The sequence below is a fragment of the Podarcis muralis genome, chromosome 10 (assembly GCF_964188315.1).
Source record: "Podarcis muralis chromosome 10, rPodMur119.hap1.1, whole genome shotgun sequence".
NCBI classification, from domain to species: Eukaryota; Metazoa; Chordata; class Lepidosauria; order Squamata; family Lacertidae; genus Podarcis; species Podarcis muralis.
In genome coordinates, this window is record NC_135664.1 from 75199055 (window position 1) to 75213140 (window position 14086).

At 48.3% G+C, this 14086-nt stretch overlaps 1 protein-coding gene across 1 annotated transcript in view; it reads right to left on the reverse strand.

The window, feature by feature from the left end:
- Positions 1-675: 675 nt before the first annotated feature.
- Positions 676-14086, reverse strand: part of LMF2 (lipase maturation factor 2) — a 29725-nt gene continuing 16314 nt past the window's right edge. Inside the window, exons 7-14 of the mRNA XM_028746312.2 lie at positions 13038-13172; positions 11024-11129; positions 9314-9410; positions 7395-7577; positions 5167-5335; positions 4124-4235; positions 2045-2153; positions 676-1424 (exon numbers count right to left, since the gene is read on the reverse strand). Coding sequence (XP_028602145.2) covers positions 1059-1424; positions 2045-2153; positions 4124-4235; positions 5167-5335; positions 7395-7577; positions 9314-9410; positions 11024-11129; positions 13038-13172 — 1277 coding nt within the window. The 3' untranslated portion in view covers positions 676-1058. The remainder of the gene's footprint in view (positions 1425-2044; positions 2154-4123; positions 4236-5166; positions 5336-7394; positions 7578-9313; positions 9411-11023; positions 11130-13037; positions 13173-14086) is intronic.

A 14086-nucleotide genomic window follows, 5' to 3' on the forward strand; every position in this document is an offset into this window, starting at 1 on the left:
CAAGACGCCCCCCACCCCACCCCAAACACACACACAGGAGAAAGAGAGCTGGAATGTAAAGGCTTTATTTAGAAAATTATAGATCACTCTGTCTCTGGGCGCCGGCAGCGCACCTCCTTCCTTGGGGGGGGGGGCATCTGCTAGAGCCAACAGGCCCACCGAGGTTGCTGTTCAGGGCCCTCCCACTAGAGGGCAGCACAGGGGTGGGGGCGGCAAAGCCAATCTCACCTGCCCCCCAGGTGGAGGGGGGAAGGGAGGCACAATTGAGGTCAAGGCAAGGACCAGGAAAATAGGGGGGGGGGCTGGTCCAGAAAAAAGTTTGCGAGTCGAGGCAAGGCGGCCACTTCTGCTGCCCCTCTTTTGGGGGGGCACCCACCACCTCACAACAGCGCTCAGCAAGAGAGAAAGGGTTTTCCTCTGGGGGGGGGCGCCCTTGTAAATCCCCCACACCAAGACCAGCAGACTTTCGCACCCAATGCCATCTCCGGCAGCAGAGCCAAAAATCCAGAGGAGAGATATTTTTTTATCTAAAAATGAAGATTTGGGGGGGGGGGGATACATACTCCCCCCGCACCCGGTTTCAGGCATCCAGCTCCTCGTGAGGAGCAGGAAGAGCCCCAAGAATGAAAACGCGTTCAATAAGCAGCATCAAATAAAAAAGGGGTTTTTTTGGGGGGGGGGGTGCAGAGGTGTCTTAAGAGGCCAAAGAGGCCTTTTGTTTAGCCTAGAACAGCCTCGTCCTTCGCCTTGGGAAGGGCTTTGGGGAGCCTCCGCCACTCCATGGGCGGCATCTGGGAAAAGCTTTGGGGTGCAGGGAAAGGAAAAGGTTCAACGGGCCCCCAGACCCGAAAGCCCTGTGCAGGTGAAGCAGAGCCCCCCAAACAGGAGGAGGAGCGGGGAGCGAGGGTCAAGAGAGATCCCCAAAGAGACCCGCACCCCAAAAATCTGCGGGCGTTTCTGGCCGAAAGCGGCAGGGCCCTGTGGGAGCATCCGCCAGCCCCTGGAAGGTGGGATTGGGGGCACAGAATGGGGCACCCCTCCAGGAACAGCACCTATTATTATTTCTTCTTCTTGACGTTGCGGGGTCCGTCTGCGGGGGGCTCGGCCAGGCCCCTGGACTTCTCCGCTGCTGCTGCCGCCTCCTTCCTCCTCACTTGCCCGTTCTTCTCACTGGCGGCTGCCTGGTCTCCTCCGGCCCCGGTGTCCACTTCCGCCCGCTTGGCGCCCTTGGGCTTCCCAGGCCCGCTGGGGGCGCCCCCCGCCAGCAGCCAGCCCCCCGCCGCCCTCAGGAGGCAAATGGCAGCCCCCGTGAGGTACAGGGACCAGATGACGGCCGGGCCGCTGTACGGGTGGAGGTACTCTCGAACTCGCTGCAGGGCCGTTGATAGCGGGGCACCCGAAGCCCTCTTCGGGGAGGCCTTGTCCTACGAGGGAGGGAGGAAAGTGTTTTGCAAGGCAAGGCCATAGCTCGAAAATCACAGAATTGGGACCCCCAAAGGTCATGCAGTACAACCCACTGCAATGCAGGAATCTCACCTAAAGCACCCCTGGCAGGTGGCTCTGCTTAGAAATCTCCAAGGAGAAGGAGAGTCTACTACCTCTCCTGGGAGTCTGTCCCACTTGTTGTTGTTGTTTATACCCCGCCCATCTGGCTGTGTTTCCCCAGCTACTCTGGGCGGCTCCCAACAGAATATTAAAAAAACAATCAAACATCAAACATTAAAAGCTTCCTGAAACAGGGCTGCCTTCAGATGTCTTCTGAAAGTCAGATACAGTGGTACCTCTGGATGCGAACGGGATCCGTTCCGGAGCCCCATTCACAACATGAGTAGAATGCAACCCACGTCTGCGCATGAAGTCATTTCGGCAGGAATAGGCAGTTCCCCCATATGGGGATCGAACCTGCAACCTTGGCATCATCAGCACCACGCTCTAACCAATGGAACTATCCAAGCACGCCCGATGCTCCCCCGTTCCCCCTGTGCTCATGCAGCCCTCCTCACCCTCTTGAAAGGGCACAGATGCTCCCTGCCCCTCGACTCACCTTAAGCCCATGTTGGACCAAGAGGTTGTCCAGGGCGGGGTCGCCGAGGAAGACGGCCGGGTAGAATTCCTCCTGCCACTGCCGCCTCCACCACCGCTGAGGGAGGGACCTGCAAGGGGGGCAGGAAGCGGGAGAATGATTGGGTGCACTCTTCCCACCTGCTTCCAGGTGCCATAAGAAAGCTGCAGAGATAGCGCAGGATCGTGCGCACCCCGGAAATGATCTCTTTCAGCTTCTGCTTCTGGAAGAAGGTCCAGGGTTATAAAGACCAGGACTAGCCGCCTAAGAAACAGTTTCTACCCAAATGCGATTTTGGTTTTAAACACAGTGTAAGGTAGCACGTCAAAGTGCAAGTAGATAAATAGGTACCACTCTGGTGGGAAGGTAAACGGCATTTCTGTGCGCTGCTCTGGTTCGCCAGAAGCGGCTTAGTCATGCTGGCCACATGACCCGGAAGCTGTATGCCGCTGGCTCCCTCAGCCAATACAGCGAGATGAGCGCCACAACCCCAGAGTCGTCCGCGACTGGACCTAATGGTGAGGGGTTCCTTTACCTTTACGGTAGTCTCTATGGGAGTATTTTGTATTTAATTATGGGGTATCAGAGTTTTTAGGGAGCTAACTAGGCTGGGGTAGCAGGGTTGTTGGTTTCTGAATGTCTGATGTAGATTTTCAATTTCGTTGTTCTGTATGGGACAATGACAATAAAGATTATCCTATTATTATTGTTCAGATGCATTCGTGGTCCACAGCCCCACCCATTCCACACCCGTATCCTGGGAGCAGGAGGCAGAATTCTGCAAAATCTGTTATCGGGGAGGCTTCACGTACGCGAGGATACGCAGCCTGAGCAAAGAACTAGCAGGAACCAGGCAGAGGGGAAGTCTAATGCTGGCTGCTAGAGGGGGAAACGGCACAAAGAGGGTTCTGAGAGTAAAAACAAAAACGAGTTGAGCAAGTGTTTCAAAGGACTGTAGTCGGATGAAGAGAATGGTGGAGTGATGGAGTGGCAGAAGTGTGGGAGCAGTCAAATACAACATTCCTTGTTTGCCTAGAATGGACACGCGAGGGGGTGTTTGGTCCAGCCAGTCGAAACTTCCTGTTCCTCCTGGCTGGAGCATCCTTCCTTTTGCATCTGGTAGAAGGTGGGCGTGATCTCACCTGTCCAGGTAACAAAAGGACAAGTCACGCAGCACACCTCCCTCTTTTTGACTTCCTTCTTCGTTTGAGCAGCTTTTTAGCTAGGACTGCTCTGCTAGCTCTCAGCTAGCAGAAGCACTGGGATTATTCCCCCATATGGGGTAGATCCACATGTACATATTTGTAACCAAGTCTGCCTTCAGGAATCCAACTGTGAACTGTGAGTAAACTTCTTTTATTGACTTTAAATAAGATTGTGGTGTCTTTATTCTTTTAAGAGGGATTCAAGGGAACTTACCAGGAATGTACTATTCAATCTGAGACAGACTGAATTGTATAAGGCTCACACGAGCCTGCAACCAGCTATCTGCTGTGCATGTAAGAAAGGGAAATGTAACTCTGCTACGTAAAGGAACTTGCTAGTGCAAGTTAAAAAGGTAAAGGTACCCCTGACCATTAGGTCCAGTCGTGGACGACTCTGGGGTTGCAGCACTCATTTCGCTCTATAGGACAAGGGAGCCGGCGTTTGTCCGCAGACAGCTTCCGGGTCATGTGGCCAGCATGACTAAGCCGCTTCTGGTGAACCAGAGCAGCGCACGGAAATGCCGTTTACCTTCCCGCCGGAGCGGTACCTATTTATCTACTTGCGCTTGAAGTGTTTTCGAACTGCTAGGTTGGCGGGAGCAGGGACTGAGCAATGGGAGCTCACTCCGTCACGGGGATTCAAACCGCCGACCTTCTGATTGGCAAGCCCATGAGGATCAGTGGTTTAGACCACAGCGCCACTCGCATCCTTAGCACAAGTTAGGAAGGATATTAATAAACAATATATCCTCTCCTGCCACCCTGAACATTCCCAGAAGAAGATGGTCAAGGAGAGGACGAAACAGCCCCGAAGGATTCCCCGCCCGCCTCCCAGAAAGCGCTGCATGTCACTCACCAATCCTGGCCGGCGTCCGTGAACCAGTATTTGTACAGCTGAGCCCGGATGTAGGTTGGGGGTTTGGAGCTGAAGGGGTATTTGGCGTCGTCCACCTGCACGAGATGGATCACTGTGGGAGGGAAAGGAAGTTCTTTCAGGCCAAATGGGTCTGGATGTCCCACCCACTTAGACCCACAGGGCTTTTGTGGGTTTAGGATAAGAACTGTGTCTGCCCCCCTTGAGCTCCTTTGGGAAACAAGGTGGGATATACAAATCACAAACGACATTCCTGATAATCAAAGGAAAGTATTCCTCTATGCGACAATAGCTGCCAGGAGGCTCATAGCAAAAAATTGGAAAGGGAGAAAAATTCCGTCAGTGAAAGAGTGGCAAATTAAAATTTGTGAATATACACATCTGGCAAGACTCACAGCATTCATAAGGGAACAATCGGACTAAAAATTAGTAAAAGAATGGGATTGTGCTAAAGAGTATATGAAAAAATATTGTTCTGGAGTAAGTATATTGGTATGTAACGAATGAAGCTTTGCAGGGTTAAAGAAAGTGAAAAGTGGTGCAGAAAGTCTAACGATAGAGGTAATCTACATTAGACACAACAATTTAGAAAGAGTAAAAATTTTGAGGTCTTAGAACAAAGGAAGGAAGTCTGTATATGTATATGTACGTAATGGTTAGAATGATAAGGTTTTATTTGTAGTTGTGTGTTTTTTTGGTTGTTTCTTTTTCTTGTTTGTATTGCTTTATTTTGGATTTAATGTTTGTAACTTTTGTTGTAATTTTGCATTGAAAATAAAATAATAATAATAATAATTATTTTTAAAAAATGCAACAAATGAATCCACAACAATAATAACAGAAGGCAGAATTAGACAAACAGCTTGATTGGAATAACTTCCACGGGTCTTAATACTTGAAAAACGGCAGAGGTTTTAGCGTTCTCGTTCGAGAGGGGAGGGAGAAGCTGTAGTAAGTCGCCCCCAATATCAGAATTCTGGGAAATGTGGGAAATGGCCGTTCTCTGACTCTTTCCCTCCTCTCACCTTCTTTCTTGCCCTGTAGGAGGCGGTAGACGAAGCCCGTGAACCAGGGGCTGTGCGCTTGGGGAGCCAGGGCGGCAAACCACATCTGCCAGTCGAGGCGTGGCTGGTGCGGGGTCACGACAGGGGGGGCAGCGCTGACGTTGCCCGGCTTGTACATGAACTCAATCTCCTGGGGGCGAGAGAGGCACTGATCACACACACATCGCCTGAAGCCTTATATCCCAGCTCAGCGAGGTTCATTGGACGACCACGAGAAAGTGAGCCTTTGGGTGTCATTGGCCCAGTCCTGCGGGACTCCCTGCCACTTGCCACCCAGCAGGTGACTCCCGAGCAAACTTTTAAATGCCTGCTGAAAACTTCTCTACTCCTCCAGGCTTAAGCAGGCAATTAATAACATAGCAAACCATTTTGCTACGTATTTCTATGACACAGTGATGCACAAATATCTTTACAAATGATATACAGTGGAACCTTGGTTCTCGAACATAATCCGTTCCGGGAGTCCGTTCGACTCCCAAAACAGTTCAAAAACCAAGGCGCGGCTTCCAATTGGCTGTAGGAGCTTCCTGCGCTCAAGCGGAAGCTGTGTCAGATGTTCGGCTTCCGAAAAACGTTCACAAACTGGAACACTCACGTCTGGGTTTTCAGCGTTCGGGAACCAAAACATACAAGTACCAAGGCGTTTGAGAACCAAGGTACGACTATACATAAATGAATGAATGAATATATATATATATATATATATATATATATATATATATATATATATAAATGAAACCACCCAAACCCCCAGTATGCTGTGCTTCCACCATCAGCTGCCTCCCAAGTTGTGCAAATGACTCATTAGTCCGCCCCGGCTTGTGCCCGTCCTCCATGAGGTCTAGCACCTTATGCAAGCATTGTTTTGCCACGGGTAATCATTGTAGCATTCTTAAAACTGTCCAATCCAAATTTTTAAAGCAGATTTTTCCTGTAACACCTTGTGTCCCAAATGCAGCAATATGACTGGAGGCAAGTCTTCCCTCTGTAGAAGCTCAGTCCTGGCAAAGAACTCTTAATTATTGGCTCCGTCTAAATCTAAATCTAAATCCACCCGGTCTACTGCCCTTAGTGACACAAGACCCCCATGAAAGTGCGTGGTTCAAAACTGTGCACCAAAAACTCCTCTCCTGCGGACTTCACCAACATCAGCTTCTCATGACGGGCTTTATTAAAGCAAAAAGGCTAACTGGACAGTGTCTGAAGGACTTAGAGCAACAGAACAATCTGGCCATTATAAAGAAACTCTGTCCTTGGTATGCCTCCCCCCCCCCTTCTCACTTTGATTCCCTGGCACCATATCTGAATAAATTAACTATCCCAAAATACAGACATGCCTTCACACTGGCCAGATTGGATGTGATGCCCTCTGCCGTACTTGAGGGCAGATACCAAAAGATTCCAACTGAGAAACGACTCTGCCCCTGTGGAGATGGCAATCTGGAAACAGTGGCTCATGTTCTCCTGTCCTGTCCCCTTTACAAAGATCTGAGGAACCAGATCATCACCCCACTCTTACTTTCCATCCCAGGCCGCCCATCTGAGGCCACATTGTTCTTTCTTTTATCAGATCAAAATGATCAGACAACAGCAAAGGTTGCTAGGTTTATCGAGGGTGCAGTGAGATTAAGGGCCACTATCTGAACGATAATCTTGGTCATTTGATTGCCCTTTTTACCCATTGTTGTCTTTTTAATTGCACACCGTATTTTTCGCTCCATAAGACGCACCTAGTTTTTGGAAGAGGAAAACAAGAAAAAAAATATTCTGAATCCCAGAAGCCAGGATAGACAGTGGGATCGCTGCGCAGCGATCCTGCTTGCTTGTCCTGGCTTATGGAATAGCCGCGCGCAGCCTCTCCCAGGCAAGGGGAGCCTTCATCCGCTGCCCGGGAGAGGCTGCATGCGGCTAAGGTTCCCCCAAGAGCCGTGCTCCCTTTAAAGAACGTGCGGAGTGTGTGTGCGGCTCTTGGGGGCTTTCCCCCGAGGAGGGAGAAGGGCAGCCATGCGGCTCTTTAAAGGGAGTGCTGAGCAGAGCCTCCCACCTGCATTCGCTCCATAAGACGCACACACATTTCCCCTTACTTTTTAGGAGGGGAAAAGTGCGTCTTATAGAGTGAAAAATACGGTATATGGCTTGTTTTATGTCGCTATGGCCGTTGGCTAATGCGAATAAAGTTTATGAATTACCGTCCATGTTTCCTTGTCATAGCTGCCTTCCAGCACCACCTCGGGTCGCCCGCCGACCCCCGTCATCCGCCGGAAGAGGCCGTAGGAGTTGGCGAGCTGGTAGCGGTCGACAGCGCTGAAGAGCTGGTGGACGCTGGGCCAGAGTTTCCCGTTGGACTCGTACTCAATGTAGGTGAAGGGGACCTGGGGCGAGAGAGAGAGAGAGAGCAAGGAGGGGAGGGTTTTTTGGGGGGGGGGGGTCAGCCTCTCCTGGAGACAACATTGCAGTAACAGGAGCGGCAAGAGCTTGGCCGTCCAAAAAACATGCATTGTGTATATGGAACCCCGTCTCTGAATGAATGAAGCCCCGTGTTATAAGAAAAAATTGCTCCTTTCCCCCTTATGGCATATCCAAGAGCCCATATAGAGTCCTTAAGTGGGTTCTCTATTGGTAGCAGAAAATAACAGAGGCCAACCAGAGAATATTGAGAAGCAAAGCGGCTAGCAAGACTTGACGTTTTCATCCCCCAAAAAGTTTTTTTGATTTGAGTTTCTACTGAAAAGAGGATGCATTTTAATGTTGTATTTTAATCTTGTTTTTAAGTTGTATTTCAATCAATTGTTTTTATACCACTGTTAGCCGCCCTGAGCCCAGTCTTGGCTGGGGAGGGTGGGGCATAAATAAAATTTAATAATAATCATCTTTATTAAACTGTTGCAACAGGGTCTCCCACTCACCCCACACAGGAGGGAGGAGGGACCCTGAACATTGGTGTGCAAGCTCTTATATAGACTATTGAAATTGCCTCCCCTGTAACTCAAAACCACCCCCCCCCAAAAAAAAAAAAAAATCATACATGCATCACAGAAAGAGGTGGTCCCCAGCAGAAATTTGAGTGTGTTGCTTCTCTCCTGCCTGCCAGGATACCTGATAATGCCTTATTATTATCCGATTGCCTTTTCTGGGTAGCCTGGCCATTCCTTGGAGATGGTAAATACTTAGTTCCTGAATCTCTTACGAATATTGATAGCGTGCTCAGCTTAACAGATACTTGCCAGACTGTATTTAAAGGGAGGTGTAAGCAGCCCCTACAGTCCAAAGACAATTTGAAAGCTCTTCCCATCTCCTTCCTCCTTGCAGAGAAACATTTGAGGTCAATTTGGGAGAGTCAAAAATGGCTTCAGGATTGTTCTCCTGTACTATTTCAGGCACGTGGTTTATATACTTATGTACATGTTTGCCATGAACGTTTATTTCATATATGTAAAGGTAAAGGTACCCCTGACCGTTAGGTCCAGTCGTGGCTGACTCTGGGGTTGTGGTACTCATCTCGCTTAATTGGCCGAGGGAGCCGGCATACAGCTTCCGGGTCATGTGGCCAGCATGACTAAGCCGCTTCTGGCGAACCAGAGCAGCGCACGGAAACGCCGTTTACCTTCCCACCGGAGTGGTACCTGTTTATCTACTTGCACTTTGACTTGCTTTCGAACTGCTAGGTTGGCAGGAGCAGGGATCGAGCAATGGGAGATCACCCCGTCGTGGGGATTCGAACCGCCGACCTTCTAATCGGTAAGTCCTAGGCTCTGTGGTTTAACCCACAACGCCACCCGCTTCCATTTTCATATATGTAAGACCTTAGAATTCCTATAACACCAGGACTCCCCAGCACTAGGGATCCCTCTGCAAGTGAGAGTAACTGTTGGGGGGCTTTGCTTCTCCCCAGTTTGCTTTAAAAGGAAACAACAGGACAATATATTCATTCCACAGTGAGATGCAAGGTTCATATTTATACGAAAAGCACCCCTCCCTCCCACTTCTCTTTCCCCTGCCATCGTTCAAAGGTGCCATTTTTCTTTTTTCTGAGTTGCCACACTTGGCAGCTTTTGAGGCCCACGCAAGACGTCATCCCTTTCCCCAAGCTGTCGCCTGATTTACTCACCAGGCTGATGGTAAACATCCCGAGAGCTGCAGTGGCGAAGATGGCCCACTGGGTGGCGCTCCAGAGCTTCCAGAAAAAGCCACGGGTGCAAGCACTCCTATGGGGGGGGGGGGAGAGAGAAAGAGGGCAAATAAAGAGGGCAGCAAATTAACTTCTGCCATCTCTTTTTTATTTTATTTTACAGTTCAGTTTTTATTCGTTTATAAACAATACAACCAATCACCTCGAAACACCAAAACACAAAAGCGTTACGAACAAAAAGCGTCACCAATACAAAAAAGGACAATATATAACTGAAAAAGGAAAGAATAAAGTAACTTTCTTCTCCACCTGATGACTTCCTCTGCCTCCTTTATTTCCTTGTTAACTGCACCTGGTTGCTTTTTTAGTAAACTTAAGGTAAAGGTAAAGGTACCCCTGCCCGTACAGGCCAGTCTTGACAGACTCTGGGGTTGTGCGCCCATCTCACTCAAGAGGCCGGGGGCCAGCGCTGTCCGGAGACACTTCCGGGTCACGTGGCCAGCGTGACATCGCTGCTCTGGCGAGCCAGAGCCGCACACGGAAACGCCGTTTACCTTCCCGCCAGTAAGCGGTCCCTATTTATCTACTTGCACCTGGAGGTGCTTTCGAACTGCTAGGTTGGCAGGCGCTGGGACCGAACAACGGGAGCGCACCCCACCGCGGGGATTCGACTTAACCAATATTAAATGTTGTTTGTATTCTTTTTAAACTTGTGTTATTACAAGAGTTAATCAAAGCATATTAAGGATTTGATGTGGGGACAATGTTCTTTTAAATATAGTCTACAGATGTCCCACTCTTTGCTATACTTTTGGATCAACCGGTCCCTGGCCTTTTCTATCTTGTTTGCTAATTCTATATACAGTGGTGCCTTGGTTCTCAAACGCCTTGGTACTCAAACAACTTGGAACCCAAACACTGCAAACCCAGAAGTGTTCCGGCTTGCAAACTTTTTTCAGAAGCTGAACATGCTCCGTTTTGAGTGTTATGATGAGGTGTGTCTGTTTTTGCTATTTATTTTGCGTTCTTGTGGCGCTTTTTTTTGTTTTTGTGACTGTGTAGAACCCAGTTCAGCTATTGATTGATTGTGTACATTGATTATTGCTTTCATTTTATGGATCAGTGGTCTTGTTAGATAGTAAAATTCATGTTAAATTGCTGTTCTGGGGGTTGTTTTTAAATTTTGAGGTATTTAGTAAAGAGTTACAGTCATACCTCATGTTACGTTCGCTTCATGATACGTTTTTTCAGGTTGCGTCCCGTGGCGACCCGGAAGTACCGAAAAGGGTTACTTCTGGGTTTCACCACTCGCGCATGCGCACAAGCGCCAAATCGCGCTGTGCACCTGTGCAGACACGGCACTTCAGGTTGCGTGCTTTTCATGTTGCAAACGGGCCTCCGGAATGGATCCCGTTTGCAACCAGAGGTACCACTGTACATTAGAACTGAAAAGTATAGAAAATGCTATAATATAAAGGTTAGTTTTGAAAGCCAAGAGGTGGGAGGGAAGGAAGTTGACAGGCTCTAAGGAGCCAAAGAAATGGACAAGAATGATGTGATTATATACGTTTAAATGGAAAAGTAATAAAAATTATTTTTTTTTAAAGGAAAAAAAGAAAGCAGCAGGGACACTGCCGAGGCCTTTCCCCCAAAAGACACCGCTTCCCCCTTTACCTGTGAGGCACTCACCTGTACCCAGCCTGAAGGATCTCCCAGACCAGAGAGGCAAGTCCGATGGCCGCCAGAGGGAGGGTCACCATCCGCAACCACAGCGTGAACTCGTGGTAGGTGAAAGCTGGAGAGAGACAGAGAAGTTGTCCACGTACGTGAAAAAGCCGGGAGCAGGGGTGACAAGCCCCCAGCCCAAATCAGTGAACTTTAAACTAAGAATCAGAGAACAGTAGGCACCCCTATGGTGTCTCCCGAGACAGACGGGGCCCAAAACAGAATCACAGGTGCATCCTTTCGGAAAGATTCCTGGCTCAGTGTTAGGGCATCTGCTTGGCATGCAGAATGTGCCAGGTTCAGACCCTGATGGTCTCTCCAGGCAGGACTAGCACAGGCCCCGCCTGAAACCTTGCTGAGCTGCTGCCAGTCCGTGTCGGTAGTACTGAGCTGGATGGACCAGGCGTCTTCCTCGATGCAAGGCAGATCCCCACGTTCCGCATTCAAAAGAACTCAGTTTTTGAATGTGGCAGCATCTACCCTGCGGAACTCCCTGCCTATTGATAGCACGCCGGCACCAGCACTACACTTTTTTCGGTGCCTCCTAAAAACATTTTCATTCAGACAAGCCTCTGCAAATGTTTACAGAGTTAGTGCAAACTCTGCTTTTGGCCTATCATCATTTTAACTTAAGGAATGTATCAAATTTTTGTTGCTCTTTTTTCTCAGTGGTAATTTCATTGCTTTATCTTATTTTTGTAAACCGTGCTGAGGGGTTTTTTATTATTAAAAAAATACAATCAAGCAGTGTACACATTTTATGAAAGAGAGAATGTTCCCACGAATTGAACAATATCCTTTATGGTATTCAATTTTCCTGGTGCCTTAGATCATCAGGCTTGATTTCCAGACTCTTGGTCATCTTGGTCGCCCTCCTCTGCCCACCTTGCAGCTTGTCAACATCCTTCTCAAATTGGGGTGCCCAGAACTGGACACAGGATTCCAGCTGTGGTCTGACCAAGGCAGAACAGAGTAGGACCATTACTCCCTTTGATCTGGGACTTCTGTTGAAGTTACTGTTCATTGTCATCGATGGCAAAAGCCACACATTCTTTCCATAGGAAAAAAGCAGTGCAAAGCCCTCGACTATTTATATGGATATTCTCAGGGCTGGATTTAGGTTTGATGAAGCCCTCAGCTACTGAAGGTCATGGGGCCCTTGATATGTCCAGCTGGCCTTTGTCAACAACAAATTATGACTGTTTTTTGTGTGGAATGTATGCTTTATGGTAATTGATGGACCCAATAGGTACCTCAAGCCATTTGCACATGTTGCAGTGCAACCAGTCCATGCAGAATGTAGGCACCCTATATATAGAAAGGAGCGAACCAGGGATATTTTAGGGAGCAGGCTAGCAGGTGGGGCCCATGACTTACACAACACAAAACATTGTTGCTGTATGTAGGTTTCCTTTTGTTTTTTATCTTATATTTTGGAAATGTACATCCAGTGGTTATTTTCCTTTAAAAAATTTTTTGGGCCCCCAAGAGAGTGGGGCCCTAAGCTATGGGCTTGTTTAGCTTATACGTAAATCTGGCACTGGCATATTCTATTTTTATCCTGCCATGATTATAGCAGCATCTTGTTCCCAGAAGTTTCTTTTTAAAAAATCTTTACTACAAAATAATTTACATAGAACATAAACACAACGAAAAGCAACATAAACAGACTAACACCTCATTTGACATTGTATACCCTTTAACTTCCGATTCTCCTCATTGTGCTTTTTATACCTTACTAGTCTATACACACTTTCATTTTTTATTATTCTTTTCAGTTAATTGTCAGGAAAAAATTACTTTGTAATTTCCTTAAACTTCAAGATTCAATTCAAATCTGTCAGGAGATTTGTGTTATTACAATACTTTTTAAGACATTCTTTGAACATTGTCCAATCTTTACTAAATTTCTGCTTAGAATTTCCCCTTATTCTCCCCGTCATCCTTGCAAGTTCTGAGTATTCTGATGTTTCCATACCTGCCTTGGACTCAATCAGCTTCTTCTCCCAGTTGACCTTCAGGTCGAAGTAAAGAGCCGTCCAGTAGACCAGCAAGCCATAGGCGCCCAGTTCGGACAGAAGGGTCATGACGGACGCCAAGCTGGGTGGCCAAGCTGAGGACAAGAGACGACACGGAGCAATGCAAGGATGGAGGGGTGGGGTGGGCGTGGAGGGGGTGAGGGGAATCAGAGCTTACAGGGTTAAACAGCTCAGAGTCCTGCGTCCTGCCTACTGAGGAGAGGAGACTCCTACATCCCAGGATCTGTTCTCTGTTCTGCCTGCTTTGTGTTTTGACCGAGATGGGAGTCGCCATGCTGGCTGCTCCCGGAGCTGATGATTTATTTCTGCTTCTGTACATAATAAAGCTTCTTAGAGATTAGAAAGAAGCCGCGTACAGACTCTGTTTTCTGAATGCTTACACACAAAAGCACAACACTGTGCTTTACTCTGCAACAAGTTGGGAGAAGCTGAGTTGCAGGGAAGTGTACCAGACCTCATTACTCCACAGAGGGGCTGTGGCCAAACACGACTAGATGGGTCACTGGGCAGAGAGGGTGGGGAGAGCGACTCAAACTCCACACCCGCTTTCGAGGGAAGAGAGTTTTAACTCAAAATATCTATCTTCCTAGTAGATCGGAAGGAGTTCACTGCTCAGAATTTGCACGAAGGTGGGTTTATTGCTGCTCCCCCGTGGCATCGGCGAAAGGGGTGCTAAGAGGTACCAGGGAGGGAGGGGGCGATGGAGGCGAAATCTTTTTTGGTGCCCAGCCCTCTCGACTCGATAAACTCATCCCCTGCACCCGATACTCTAGAAAAAGCATTACTCAGAATATTGTAATAATGATTATGATGGTGATGATTCTATTATTGGTACCCCGCCTATATGAATGAGCTGCCCCAGTCACTCTGGACGGCTTCCAATGTATAGCAAGACTGGTGACTGGGAGTGGCCGCCGAGACCACATTACGCCATTCCTTGAAGTCCTACATTGGCTCCCAGTACGTTTCCGAGCACAATTCAAAGTGT